This window comes from Haliotis cracherodii, unplaced genomic scaffold (assembly GCF_022045235.1).
Source record: "Haliotis cracherodii isolate W230 unplaced genomic scaffold, xgHalCrac1.p SCAF_23, whole genome shotgun sequence".
Lineage (NCBI taxonomy): Eukaryota > Metazoa > Mollusca > Gastropoda > Lepetellida > Haliotidae > Haliotis > Haliotis cracherodii.
Window position 1 is genome coordinate 5,391,236 of NW_027266279.1, and position 16,039 is coordinate 5,407,274.

At 40.5% G+C, this 16,039-nt stretch overlaps 1 protein-coding gene across 2 annotated transcripts; it reads right to left on the bottom strand.

Moving 5' to 3' along the window:
- Window positions 1-4,109: 4,109 nt before the first annotated feature.
- Window positions 4,110-13,206, bottom strand: LOC139471601 (uncharacterized). Of its 2 annotated transcripts, none has more exons than XM_071253980.1 (7): window positions 13,116-13,206; window positions 11,873-11,981; window positions 10,864-10,979; window positions 9,295-9,315; window positions 7,734-7,848; window positions 6,076-6,197; window positions 4,110-4,215 (listed from the first exon to the last, which is right to left on the bottom strand). In XM_071253980.1, the coding sequence occupies exons 1-7, from the start codon at window positions 13,150-13,152 to the stop codon at window positions 4,211-4,213; spliced, it is 525 nt and encodes a 174-aa protein (XP_071110081.1). In that variant the 5' UTR covers window positions 13,153-13,206; the 3' UTR covers window positions 4,110-4,210. The 2 variants fall into 2 exon arrangements, with proteins under 2 accessions (XP_071110081.1, XP_071110080.1); XM_071253979.1 differs by having other exon boundaries at window positions 6,072-6,197.
- Between the last annotated feature and the right edge of the window lie 2,833 nt (window positions 13,207-16,039).

Here is a 16,039-nt window from a genome sequence, read left to right on the forward strand (position 1 = left end):
TTCGCAACAAAAACGTTGTCATGCAGCATTGAAAAAAACAGACAATCGCGAACGCTGTGACAAGTGCGGATGGACATGTAAATTATTTGACTAGGTGTTTTCAGTGCACGTACGCGTTTTCTTGTGATAATAGTTATACAAATGTACTTGTATTTCTTGTCAAAATCTGTAGTATTGCTTTCCTGCAGAAATTTCCCAACTGGCCGGGATTAACTCCTGTAAACAGAGTCGACCCACACATTGTTAATTCCGCCTCGGAACTACAATTCAGACCCTGCGCCAAACCGACTGGAAAGACATTGCGGGAATTAGTGAGCGAGTTTAACGCCGCTTTTAACAGTATATTCCAGTTATACCACGGCGTGTTAGTTTAATGTGGGAGGAAAATGAGAAGCGATGCAGGTCTCAGACGTTTACCATTTCGGTGAAACCTACGAGCACGGGTATGGGGCTGACAAACCTAGAAACATAATCGGGGCGAATCGGGATTCAAACCCACGATCATAGGTTTCTGGCGTGCCCAAGAGACGCAACTCTGCACAGCGAACTTTGACAACTGAGCCACCCGTGCCCCCTTGCGGGAATTAACACAAATGTACTGCTAAGCCAAGTTGATTGCAACTATATATTATTATTTGCTGAATGTAAATTTGTAAGACATTGTTAAGTAGGAAACTATACCATCCCATGAACCATGACATTATATCCCTGATGAAATATCGGTGTAAAACAGGACATGCTTATCAATATTATTTTTAAACAAGCCAGTATTATTTCTTTTAAATCAAATTTGAAAGACATTGTATCTCGATTATCCACAGAAACAGATTCTATTGGGCGTTAAAGGCAAAATAGTGGTGAATATTATATGAATGGATTACTGGTGTTGCCACCGGGTGTTCGCAGAAAGCGGAAGTAGGAAAACAATACCGGTGTTAAACGGGACATTCTTGTGTACTTTGAACAAGCTTGTATTATTTGCTGAATATAAGTTCGTAAGACACTGTTAAGTACTTGTAGGAACACATTCCGATGACATTAACCTTCAAATAGACCTATCATATGAATCCTGAAAGTAACAACCCCGCTTAACACCACTGCGATAAGCTAATTTGCATATCGTGTGACAAGACTTCTCTTCTCTTGTTTGTAAATGCTCTTATTTTAAATTCAGAGCAGTCCGTCCTGCTTAAGGCTTCTGTGCCGATTTATTTTATATATGTATACTTTTACACAGGGTGAGTGAGGGCGATGTTTGTTTACGCATCATAATAGAGTGACCGCATCACTAACTGTACAAAGGTGCTCGTACAGGCATTATATATAAAGGATAAAAACGCAAATGGAATATATTGTTCGCATATTAGGATTTTTTCTCAATGAAAGTTAACCATTTCATGATATTTGTCCATCTGAATGTGGAGTCCTTTAGAAACACAAAACAAAGACATTTGGCAATTTGTTGAATTGACTGACAGTGTGTAAGATGTGACGAACCGTCACTTGGAATTCCATGATTTAGTATTGTGTGATAGAAGTTCCGTTGAATAATATCATTTGCTATCTTCACAAACTCAATACTAACTTCAACTGTTGATATTACTTCCATGAAATCGAAAGCAGGAACTTTCAAATAGCACGTATTCAAATGAGATTTGTAGCTGTAGCTGAAAACCCCATTTCACCTCACCTCGTTTCACTCGCCAGCCTTTGATAGACCGAACCTTCGTTTTTTTCTTTGGGTAATCGAGATGATCTTTGACATTCCTTTCCTGTCAGATGGAGAAAAGACACCCATTTTCTTTACCTGTCCTCGATGAACCACGCTTTGGTTTTCTCTTTGCTGCCATTTGGAATCACTGGCAATGTGTTTTAGGGTGGCAATGGTGTCGCCTACTATCCATCCAAACTAGCCATCAAAACTCGTCGACAATGTCATCTCCTTGTCTTGCCCTTCAATACCCTACTAAGAGACAATGGCAGACACACCACCAAACCCAAAGAACCTAAAGGTGTAGTTTATAAAATATACTGTGACTGTGGACAATCCTACTTAGGTGAAACATCCTGCCCCATCAACACCAGAATTAAAGATCACATAACCTCACCAGTTAAATCAGTCAAATAGGACCATCCCAATCACAACATCAATTGGGACAACACTTAGATCCTTCCCAACAACCTCCATCACTATAAGAAAACTCACAGAAGCAGCTCAGATTTACCGCCACATTTCATCCATTCCGCCTAACGGACTCCTTAAGCAACTTACTCTATCACCTTTAACATCCCAAGCCTTTGCAACACAAGCAGGGTATATTTCCATCAAAAGCCGAAAGACGAAAAAACATTTCAAGCTTAATTCCCATTACAAGGTGAATAATGAAAAAGTTAATCGTGGGATCGAACTATCGACCTTCCGCTCTCCGGGCAGGCGCTCTATCCATCAGACCACGGAGGTCAATTTCATACAGAAACGGTACAAAACAAGTAAAGAAAATTAACGTTCAATGCAAGTTTATGCATATGATCATTTCGACAAAGACAGATTTGTTCAGAAGGATAATAATTGGTCATAGTTTTCTGTTCCTCTTGAGAACATGAAAACCCCACTGTTACAGTTGTATAAACATAGAAGTGTCCGCTATGGTATATATTGGGGATTGGATCACAAGATTTGCTATTTCAGAATATTGTACTGATGACAAAATGTCACATCCATCAAACAGATTAACTTTTAAAACCTCAAAATCGCTGTTATAATCATTAAGTATTTGTTTAAAAATAGATGAGACAAAACCCTTTCCAATATTAGAGTCTATGGAATTCTCTTTCTGCTCACGTGTCTCGTCATGCACATGACATGTAACGATATTCATGCATATTCATTGTCCAAACTACCCTTTGAGACCGAAGGCCGAGAAGGAATGAACCAGCAAAAGTGCAGGCTCACTTGCCTGGGTTATACAATTTTAGGTCTCACAGTTTCATTTCTTCCAACTGTGTCTTCCCGTACTCAGGGAAGTAATGTTTGAATCTGGTGGTAACTGACCATGTCATTTGAAACAACCGCCTTCCCTCGGACATGTTTGTTCCTGTTCGTTCCGACTGTTGCAGTTCTTCTCACCTCTTGACTTGATTGACAGGTCCTATGAACTTTCCTCTCCGTTGATTGGCTGCTGACTTTGTTGGCGTGTCAAGTTATGTTCATAAATTAAACAATCACCTGATTCATGACATGACACGCCATGTATTCCTACATTTGGAATGTTTATCAATCTCGTCAGTTTTGTCTGCTTTTATATATACATATGTTTTTGGTTGTACAAAACACATGCATTCGTTGTCGAATTTAATTATAAGGATTAACTGTGTATTTTTTCGGTTCATTGAGGTATACAGTTTGCACATCAGTTCGTCGATTCATACCCCAATGAACCGAAAAAATACACAGTCAGTCCTTAAATGAATCACCGTCAAATAATGATGATACAACGTGTTCGCGAAAAGGTGAGTCAAGTCAAGCGTTTATGTGAACAAATACAGGAACGTGTATGGTACAAGTCACAACCGAGAATTCGGAAATGTCCTCCACAACCTACCATCAAACTGTTTGAAATCTGTTACTGTGGACTTGAATGCTGTACCCATGATCAAAGAACTTTTGAGCAAGAGTCATATGACGGTCTTGGAAGTCTTCGTAAGTCTGGTACCTTCTCCGTCTGACACAGCATGGTCAAACATTGAATGTAGTGGCTGAGTGTGGCATAACGCCCATTATATCACGGCCTGTCAGCTTGATGTCGGATGAGAGCCCGAAGTGATGCAGGTCTTTGACGTTTTTCACTTTGTGTGACACATGAGAGCATGGGAACGAATTGACAATCCTAGAAACATCCTTATCAGAGGTTTCTGGCAGCGACTTACGGCGCCTGTGACGACTTAGCCATACACAGCATGTGTAGCTGCTTGCTGTTACGTATGTTTTGTCGTGTCAAGTAACGGGAATACTTTGAAAACACAGTGGGATACCACGTCTTTCACGTTTGCAACCTTTAATATTATATTTCCCCGGACGATGTGTAAAGTTAATTATTCAAGAAACTACAAACGAATTACTCTTTTATTTCAAATGAACCATAATGCAATGCTTTCAGATGTAGTTTCCTGCAAAGCTGTTGTCCAGGTGCTCATAGGTCTGTTCACTGATTCAACCTGAAGATATTCAAAAAGAGGAATTATTAACACGTGTATAATTTGAAAACTCGGACATAAGGTAGTGATTGTATATTTGTTCTGTCACTGCTTCAAGACACATAACTTATTTTTTTCTAAATGAATGAAGTAATATCTTAAATTAATAAATTCAGGTGATCCTGAATGTCCTGCGAACAATGTATATTTCGGCGCAAAACCTGAGCACAACGTATTTTTTCCAGGAAGAAACTATCGGTTTTTTAAAACAACAGCATTCTAGCCCTCTCTACCTTAAATGGTCGACTCTGACAACAGGCATAGGTTCTCAACGGAGAAGATAAAGTTTAAATACAAAACGGATTATCCCTTGTCAGCTCTTGGATTAAAGTGCAAGTAAACTCAAGATTGCAACTTTGCAGACTTTAATACATAATCACTGATGCTTGACCAAAATTAATTTTGTAAAAGGGAAATAGCGTTAAGCGGACGTTTAAAACGACAGTGGAAATCGTCCCCCAAACGAAAAAAATCCGCCACTGAGGAGATTCCCCTTAATGGGGTTAAAACCGGTTTCCGGTGTTTGACGCGTTGCGCAATTACACCGATCATAACGATCGGGCCGACACCAAGTCTGCCTGCTCCTGCCTCGGATTTGTTAATGCATTGCGGCCTTTTTGTGTCAGCTCATCCATTTGATTACCGCGTCCACAACTTATGTCACATTATGCCTTTTTAGTAAAAGCATCGAAGATAGCTTGTGTTGTTTACTCAGGGGATTAATCCCAAACAGGCATTCATTTTGTTGAATAGGGCCGAGGGCAGCTGGTTGTTTATTTACAACACCCAAACTGGGCGTTAGCAATGAAACGTTAGTTACCGATTGTAAACTGTTCACAATGTCAACATGAAAGGTCGCTTCACACATTCAACGATATATGTAATGTTGTAATTCTTGTAGGATTAACCGAAATAGCAGAAACGGTATATGTGTAAAACGACTAAGAATCACAAGATAGACGCTGCAAACATATCAGCCAATGAAAACATATGTCACCGCCACGCCCCCAAATAGATTTGTTATGGATGTGGTTTACGGAGCGTGTTTTCAACACTTTTACTTGTGCATTTGAATACTTTCTATTCTATATTACGAAAATGTCTCTTTCGGAAATTATTTAAATGTGTCCTGGAAAACTGATATTCACAACCAAATCGCGATAATTGTTTTCAGTTTACTTTCCCTTAAATGGGCCTCTCTGTTCAGATATTCTGTATGTCTTTTCCATGGATTAAGACGGAATAAAATAAGGGATCGCAAGTATTGAAGAGATACTCAATAACGATAACTGGTCACATGTGTTGTGATCCTTGCAGTTGGGTGAATGTGAAAAAACGAATGTGACCCCGCGACCTCTCACCATGCCTAGGACCCGCTCCTGACAGTAGGTAGACCTAAACGCTATTAGGCTTATTTTGAAGTTTTCACTTTTTTTACCTACCACGATCATGTTGCAAAATCTATAACCTTCCGATCTGGATTTGTTGTGACCTTGACCTATTTATCGGAGTCTGGAGTTGTTGAGCTAATCATGCCTATTGTTTGCCATTTGTGCTACATTCATGTGTTGTCTCGACATGATGACTTTTGTTGCCACTGTTTCCAATCACTCCCACCTAACAGGCGATGAATGTGTGACAAAATCATGCTAACATGTCTTCCGCGGTTTTTTGGCCGCGAAGACCTTGCATTTTGGTACATTGCTGTGAATAACACCTTACTTGCCACCTTATCAACTAGTCCTGGTTACACGTCATGCGTTCCATTGTTTCGCTCCATAAGTATATTTATCTTGTCAACAGAGACCAGTTTTCACCTACAGCTGCCGAGCATCCTCCTCAAGGCGGCAGTGTCCATAACGGCCATCATTTGCTGGATCTCCGGTTTGCTGGAACAACTATTGAACACGCCCTCCAAACAATCCACGGCTGCAAGGCCTTCTCTGTTTAAAACAAATTATCATTTAATCTTCAAAAACAGTATTTGCTACTGCCACAATGAAGTCAAATATTCATACATGGGGGAACATAGCGGACCATGTCAGTCTGAACGGCAATCACCTTCGTAAATAATTTGAATTGACAGAAGACAATTACTGAAATGCATTGTTTGGTTACATTTATGTCTTAGTCGTTTAGGGCACAGGTTGCCCAGTCGTCTGAGGCGTCGCAATTCACTGTGCAGAGTTGCGTCCCTTGGGTTTGCTTTTAGGTTTGTCAGCACTTCACCTGCGCTCGTGGGCTTCATCAAAGCGGTAAACGTCTGAGACGCGCAATACTTTGGGATTGCCTCCCACATTAAGCTGAGACATAACTGAAATACTATCCAAAGCGATGTAAAACCCACTTCATGCACTCTTATTTCGGCGAGCAGACACTTGTAGGAAACATGTTAATATAGCCTAATCTGAAAAGGGAATGGCTGTGGTTCCTCAATCATGTCGTGTCTGGTACAAGTTGTTCATTTTATCTAAGAACGAGTTTTGGTCTTAGGCAATCTAATTACACAACGTTTATGTAAATAAATGCTACAGCAAAAGGTTACCAGAAACTGATAATTTTCTTATCTATCTTGCAGTACGATGACACTTAATCAGATAAAACACTGTTATTATTATAGCCATTACTGTTGGTGGTGATGTTCTTGTTTGTGATGACTGCATATACAGACAGCACAGGTGGGTCACAGCTATCGCCCAACTTAATCTCGACCCATAACCTAAAACTAACTCTAACCCTGTCCCAACCATATATGCCTCTACTTTATGATGAAACATAAGCATGCATATGTTGCAGTCAACTTGATTCCGCATCCATTCATATGAAACATCAAAGCCAGAGAACATTCTCCATTATCTGCCGAAACAGATTCCTTCGAGTGGTGAAAATTATGGTGACACCAGGTGTGCGCGAAAAGGGTATGCATACCCTGCTCTACCTTTAGCACCCGCCACTGACACATTTTGCACAAAATAGCAAGTGTGTATCTGTCGCCGCATTCTCCGGTAACCCTCCCATACACAACGACAAGAACAATATGTTAATTTGGAATTACTTCTGCTGTGTATTAGTGGAGAGATTCCACTCTTCACAGGTAAAGAGAAACACTCGTTGTTCGGTTTTGCAATACAGTGGGAGGTCCGTTTTAGTGTCTCAGCCAAACCATTTCTTTGTAGTTCACTCAGCACAATTGATTAATGCAACTCAGTGTATGATGAGACTAAGGGACTTCAGGCACCAACAGAATATCGACCCAGTTAAAGCAAAAATAAAACGCCAAAGCCAGAGAACAATCTCGACTATATGCGAAAACAATGTCCTTATATCTCTAAGGTTACACCCCCCTTATCACGTTTGTGCAATAATATTAATTATGCAGAATGACATAATGATGTAATGGAGTGTACATATATGATTAGTTGAACAATATACATACACAATACATAACACGACTGACATAAGAAGAAGTGTGTATTTACCGACAAGACTGTTGGTAGTTCGCACTACTTGGGTCCATGTCCAGACTCTGTAATGGCGCCGCACACGTCATGAGTCTCCCCATGTACCCAGGTTGACAGTCATCTTCAGCTGTAGCTGAAATAGTGTTTGAGTGGCTTGTTATCTTCCTGACATTTTGAATTTTCAAATGTTTCAATTTTTCATGTCATTTTGTTTGTGCACCTTAGCTGTTTGTTTGTTTGTTTGTTGTTTAACGCCTCATTCAGCAATATTGCAGCTATATGACGGCGGTCTGTAATTAATCATTGAGTCTTGGCCAGACAATCCAATGACTGACATCATGAACATCAATCCGCGCATATTGGGATACGATGACATGCATCAGCTAAGTCAGCGAGCCTGACCACCCGATCCCGTTAGTTGCCTCTTACGACAAGCATAGTCACCTTTTACGGCAAGTATGGGTTGCTTAAGACCTATTCTACCCCGGACCTTCATGGGTCGTGTACCTAAGAAGCACACTGAGATATGTATACTTTCATTGTAGGACCAAACCTGTCACAAAATGGTAACATTATTCATTAAAAATCTGTACATTATTAAGTTTAAAACCCGTTAATCCGAACCCCGGCTGTTTCAAATCCATGTTATTCAACGAATCTGTGACTGGAAGTACCAGACCCATTCTATAATCATTGGAACAATCCCCTGTATGATTCTGATTTTTTATAAGCATGTGTTTATGAATCACTATCATTTGTTTTATGTAGTTCAGCGCCGCATTCAGCAATATTCCACCTAAATTAGGGTGGTGTGTACATAATTGGATCTGGACCAGACAATCCAGTGATTGACATGATGAGCATCGCACTGTGAAATTTGCAAACGATGACATGCATCAACCATGTCAGCGAGCCTGACCACCTAATCCGGTATGTCGCTTCCTGGAACATGCATTGGTTGCTAAAGACCCATTCTAACCCGACTCTTCACCGAGAAAGCACTGTCAATCAGTGACGATGCCAGGTGTTCGCCAAAATGTGGCCGTGTCCTGTCCCTTCGTGGCGCCCGTCACAAACACATTCAAATCAAATCAAGAGTTTACCTGAACAAACACGAGAACATATGGTTCATGTTGACAGAATTGCAACGGACATTTTAGTCACTACTTTGGAAATATTCTCACATGTCTCCAAATATTGTTAAATGCTCTTCTGAGGCCTTGACTGTCGCAATGGACGAAGAACTTTTGAGCGAGAGTCATATAGGGCTCTTTGAGATTTTCGCAGAAAGAACAAACTCGAGTTGTTGACACTCTCTGTGGGTCAATCAATGAAAGGATATTGGCTATTTGAACAAAACTGAACAATATTAGATCATCCATATACCTGAAGCTCTAGTTAAACTGGTCAAATTCCCGTGTTCCGCTGTTGTCAGTCTTAACGTATTCATTTAGACAGTAAAAAATACTAAGCGACTATGCGAATTTTATCCGGACATTTCTTTACTGTAAGTGGAAACGGTAAGTGGAAACGATACCGTTCGGTTTAACGGTGCTTTACTACTGTTATATATACTCACCATCTCCATTAGTAGAAGGACCTGTCAAATAAAATAATAGTGTTAATAATAATAATAATAATAATAATAATAATAATAATAATAATAATAAAAATAATGTAGATTATGTAATGAATTTAATGAGACTGTCCGACACATTGTCAGTGGATGCCCAGCTTTGGCATAAACACAGTATCTTAAGCGACATGATGGAATGGCTCGATCTTTTTATTACCGTCTTCGCCATGCATGTGGTTTTGATGCAGAGGTACGACCCGGATTATGTAGAGGGCGTCATGAAAAATGATAAATACAAAATTCTTTGGAATAGGCACATTAACAGCCTTAGACGTATCCAGGCCAACAAATCTGATCTTGTCCTTTTGATAAATCCAATGAAATCATTTATATCATTGAATTTTCTGTCCCATTTGACAGCAATGTGATTGACAAGATTGAGGCAACACATGACAAATATGCGGACCTTGGTACCTCCCAATCTGTTGATTGACATTGGGAGAGTGCCCAGGTTTGCTACCAGGAATACACAGCCCTTCTGACAATCTGGGTAATGCAGAAGGCTGCAGTGTTGGGGAGTCTTAACATTCTCCGAAAAGTTCTGGGTGGGTTTGACTATGCATGGTGAATATACTCTTTCACGCCATTCATTGATTTCCCGCCATGCAGTGATGTGTCCCCGAAGTTAATTACTGTACGTCTGACGACCCTTTTTTCCGACAAATAATTAGCTTGAGTGCAATATAAAATCCAAACACACAGTCGTTGTTTTTATCAAATTACAAGTGTATATTAATTGAAATGTGGGTTTAAATTTGATAAGGATTATATAATGTAGGCTTGAATAATTGACATCCCACTACCCATGCATGAAAAATATTGGATCGTTGAAACAATAGAGGGACTTCCCGCACTGACTGAAGCAGCATTCAAAACGATGTTAAACTCACTCATTTATTGACTCTTCCACAACCAATAGACCTGGACACCACAAGCAGCACCAGTTATGTAAGCCTCTTGCATGTTAACATATTCAGTCATTGTTTTAGACAAGCCCTGGCAGTGGATGCGTGTGTTATGTCTAATATCTCTTAACGTCAAGGGGCAGTGGGGTAGACTATGGTTTCGATTCCCCACATGGGTACAATGTGTGTAACCCATTTATAGGGATATTCATGGAAAAATGGGGAGCATCTAAGCCGCCTCAAGTCGCTGTGCAGAGTTGCGTCCCTTGGGCACGCTATATAGAAACCTATGATTGTGGGTTCGCCCCGATTATGTTTGTAGGTTTGTCAGCACCATACCCGTGCTCGTGGGTTTCATATATTACCAGTGTAACGTTATATTTTAAGAGTATTATACAGAGAAGTGTGTTGGCATTCAATAGCTTGGCGATAACAATAATTTTGGGCATTGTTTTCGTGACCTCAGTCAGGAATCTGAACTGAAGCATTGGAGATTGTACAAGCGCTTCCAGATAAAGCTGATATTCGCGAACTGATCAACTGACGTCTACGGTATTTTCTGGGCACCTGTTGATGATGATTCGCTCTCTGTTGTGGGAATACTCACATAAGGGGGAAATCTGGTTCTGCATCATCGTGATGTATTGTGCCGTGTTGGAGGAGCTTAGGTTTGGGCATTCATCAAGCACACGAGCAACACAGGTTTCGGTCGCTGCAGCAGCACTACAGGAAATACAGGGGAAGATACACGTCAACGAAAGATTCAACTTCAACACCATGTCCGATTTACAGTATAAATTCTGTTAACATGGTAACGCCAAGTTCGCTGTGATCATGGCGCTTGATTAACTGTGTTCAGTTTCACCAACGTTGTACACTTCCAGGACCAGCGCCACTTTACTACCGCAGGAAACTGACCCACCACGACATAACTGAATACCGGGCGGCTTTAAATCAAGCTCTCCTCAGCTGAACCAACTTTATGTATTTGGCTTTATTCATTCTCTTTGTAATCATACCTTTGTGCTCTCTACCGCTTCTCAAAGACCTTTACAGGACATCCCATTACAGGTAACGTCAGAAAGACCTCTCGCGAACTTTGGCCGACCAATGAAATGATTAACAAGAGGTCAACATTAACCAGTCAGAAAGCAGCTTGCCGAGATTTACGGCACTTGTTTCAACCTTTCAGACTTATGTTCCAGAATACGCTTTGAGAGATGTCGATTCCAAATTTGAAAACTGAACAAAACAAAATTCTGGAATGCTCTTATTGATGGCAGAGATTGTATGGCAGTACCTCCCACGGGCTATTGAAAAAGTCTCTTCTCTTTTTCAAATGTTTATGACATTGAAGCGAGAGATAGACGATGATTTTGATGGAGTCAGTCGTACCTACTGTTGTTCGAAGTACCCTGTGTTGAACTTTCGAGGTTGATTAGAAAAGAAACACACCGACTGCCACTTTTCCGATGTGGTAAACGACGCTCTGATATGTCGGATGAAAGGTCGTTTTGACGTGACCCGTAATGGGATGTCCTCGGATCTTTGCTAGCGGTAGCCGAGAACTAAGATTTTGTTTCAATGAGATTGGGATATTATTTATGATAGCTTACCTGCAGAATTCTCCCAAAGCTTCAGGATCGCCAGAATATCCTGTCAGGCTTGACGCACATATTGCCAAGTCCATTTCGGAACTACAGTCCTGACCATACGCCAAACTGACTGGAAGAAAAGTGAATGACTTTATGTACAGAAACACAGATGGTCACATACTGCCATTCTTCTTATAAACCTTTACAAAAACCGAGTCGATTGTGCGATTAAGACTCTATCATCAGCGTGTGTTTATGAATCACCACCAGACCGTGATGACACCAGGTGTTCGCGAAAGGGGGGCGTATCCTGCCCCATCGCTGGCACCCGCCACAAACACATGCAAAGGCAAGTCAAATGTTCACCTGAACATTAACGGGAACATATGGCACAAGTTAAACAGATAAATACATATAATTAATATATTCCTTAGGAAATACCGGTTTTAAACAGGACATGTTATTTGAGTCTAAACACCTGGTCAGTCATGCCATTAATGACTACATTTCTATTACAATGTATACAGTAAATCCTCGTTGATCCTAACGGGAGAGTTATGCCATGTGTATGTATGTAGGACACGTCCTGAAAGGGATTCAGACTAACGCGATGCTTTCTGTTTGCTACCAATTGTTTGCAGCCAAGTGAGCACCGAGCACCCGGGTTCGTTTCCGAACATAAATATAGTTTGTAGTCAATTTCCAGTGCCCACAGCTACGATATTGCTGGAATACTCCTTCATTCCTTATTTGCAGATCACTTGTCTATTCACAAAATCCCAACCCGCATATTTTTAGTTATAAATATTGATAATATTCGCATTGCACAACTATTGTGTGTTTCATGTTTTACGCCGAACTCAACAATATTCCAGCTATATGACATCAACCTCAAAATAGTGATCTTTGACAAGACCAGACCCTTGCCGTAGGGGGACGATGACACGCAATCAACCTAGTCACCGAAACATCATACTGTCTCCGAGCCGACCAGTCCTTGTTACCCCGTTAATGCCGAATGCTAGGCAGGATAACAAGTACAATGTGACACTTTTTAAGGACGTTTGTTTTTTCCTGCCTGCGATAGCACCACCGACCTCCCTGCTCGACGGGAAGACGCCCGACCCGAAGACGCAACATAGGTTCCTGGGGAACATTCTGCATTGATCTCCAATAAACATATACGAACGAAATATATGATAATAATATATTCCATGTGGCTATGTTGACATACAATGAGATCAGCACCATGAGGCATACTTACCCACTGCAGAAATCACGATGATGATATTGACGCCCATGATGCTGACTGGAGTTTTGTCACAGTAGGTGCTGGTTTTGCAATGTGCTCTCGAGAAACAACTCTGCACTTTATAGCTACAGTGCCCACGAATTTCCTCATTTCCATATTCGCCTACTTCGACCTACAAGTCTGACTGACATTTCTGACAGTTAATAGCCTTTGCAAATTGCATGAAATTAGTCACCTCCAACGTGGCCTTTGCCAACCCCCTGTTTCTAATGCAAATGTTATGTTTGTATAGATTACCCTGTAACATTGTGAGCATACAATAGCGGAGGCTCATTTATATTTATATATTTTTAATATATTTGGCACTTCTGAAGGCATTAAAACAATAGGAACAATTGCAAATGAGTGGTCGTGATACTCAAAACACTGCGTGTCCGCTAAATGTTTGAGAAAAATAAACGCCGTTTTTTCCTCTCCGGTGAAACCAACAAGCACTGCGGACTGGTTGAAAAAAACAATTTGAGAAAAACTGAAAACAGGTACCTTTGTAAAGAGTACAACAATGTCTGTTGAAGATACAAAATAGCTAACAATTTGAGGTCTTGATTTATCATATGCAGTGTAAATCAGCACACCCTTGTATGAATGTAACCGATCACGTGTTCTGAAAACACTTCCATTTAATGTTCATCCGGTTATCCGAGTACCACACATGAAAGTATCAGTATGTACATGTCATATCTTGTCTTTCCCGGAAACCTTGACTCAATCATATTTACGTTTGACATGAACATTTCATAATGAATTATGGATCGCCCGTACATGTACATGACGTATTTCTGTAATGAATACTGGCTTATGTAGACGATTCGAAATTATCCCGATTTGAAGATACGTCCAAAAATTATACATTATTGCGATTCCGAGCCGGCCAGTCCTTGTTTTGTAACCTGAATATCGACAGCCAGGCAGGCTAACAACAAGTACCATCCTCTGGTATCACGCGACCAGGGGCTCGAACCACTGACTTCCGTTCTCAGGGCAGACGCTCAACGGAGGCGGTTCACAGTCTTACGCAGACTTTGTACGTGACTATTCTTTATCCCTGACACATTCATTTCACACAGGTGACTCTCTCTTTTACGTTTGCCAGTTAGCACTGAAATTAAGAGTGAAAGTTAATTATCGTTAAGATATGTACTTAACACATGCAAGGCCTTACCACACATCTTGTAATATAGCAGCAGAAATTGTACACAATACATGTATATTATTAACATTACAGATTATTGAAGAACATACTTCAACAAAACAGTTTCATTCATGGAGTATAAACGTAAAATCCGGTTGGCACACTGTGTACATCAGAAAAGGCAGTTTGTACACCAGGTTCCAGGGGCATGGGTGTCCAAGTCGTCTTAGGCGCCGCGATTCGCTGTGCAGAGTTGCGTCCATTTGGCATTCCAGAAACCTATGATTGTGGGTTCGAATCCCGGTTCGCCCCGATTATGTTTCTAGTTTTGTCAGCACCATACCCGTGCTCGTGGGTTTCACCGAAGTGGTAAACGTCTTAGACCTGCATCACTTCGGGCTTTCCTCCCACATTAAGCTGACACGCCGCGATATAACTGGAATACTGTTCAACCTAACACTCACTCATTGTGCACCAGTTTCCACGTTTACACTTCCATAACCAAAAACAAACATTGAAGTAAATTCAAAGATATCATCAACAACACGGACACCCCACAGATTGCTTGTTTGATCATAAACACAAAATTGTGTAGGCCACGATGAAATCAGCCACATCTTTAAGCGGAATAATGCAACTCAAACTCCACCCGTTCTGTTATCACCCAATCAAGAAACAGTAGTGTTATGGGCTTTTTTCAGATTTATGTTTTGCCAATCAAGTGCCATGGAATCACTTGCAAATTAACTATTCATAAATATACCAATTTGGTGAAAACAAAATGAATGTAATCCTGTGTTTATCCCCCCCGATAATGGTGAGAGATCCTTGACCTTCTCCCTTGTTCATGTGGGCGGTATCCGGCAGATGACCACGGCTATTAGCGATAGTTTGGTTTAATCATCTGACTCAGGTTGCAGTGGGTTATAAAATGGAGTGACCTTTAAAGATGCATGGTTGGCACATCCTGCATATATATAACTTTCATCCCCATAAAATTTAGTTGAACGTTAAAGTATTGTTAAATGCGAATCAAAGTTTGAATGAAGAACTAGTGTCTCCATTTGTTCACGGCAACATTACAGTATTATTTTTTTTTTTTTGCAATCGATGTAGCTTTGCACAAGTGTCGTTGTGGTGCCGTAGTATTGTCGTACCTTCACTTCAGCGTCACCGTAGCTTTGTGACAGTGTCACAGTTCAATGGATGTAGTGTCGCATTATGGTCATAAGGTATTGCAGTAATTTGTCACAGTGGAGTCGTTATAGACTAAATTTAGTGTTCCTTCAGTTTGTCGAAGTATAGTCGTTATAGACTAAACTTGGCGTTCCAGCAGTTCGTCGCATTAGAGTCGTTTTAGACTAAACATAGTGTTGCAGCAGTGTGTCGCAGTATAGTCGTTATACACTAAACATAGTGTTGCAGCAGTTTGTCGCATTAGAGTCGTTATAGACTCAACTTGGCGTTGCAATAGTTTGTCGCAGTAGAGTCGTTATAGACTAAACATACTGTTGCAATAGTTTGTCGCAGTATATTCATTATAGACTAAATATAGTGTTCCGGCAGTTTATCAAAATAGAGTCGTTATAGACTAAACATAGTTTTGCAGCAGTTTGTCGCAAACTTAAATTGTTTGATAGGCATTACTTAGAAGTTGACGGATGACAAGGTAGACACAATTTTATGGATAACAACTTTAATACTGTAAAAAGCGAGGTTACGGTATAGATCCTTATACCGTTGT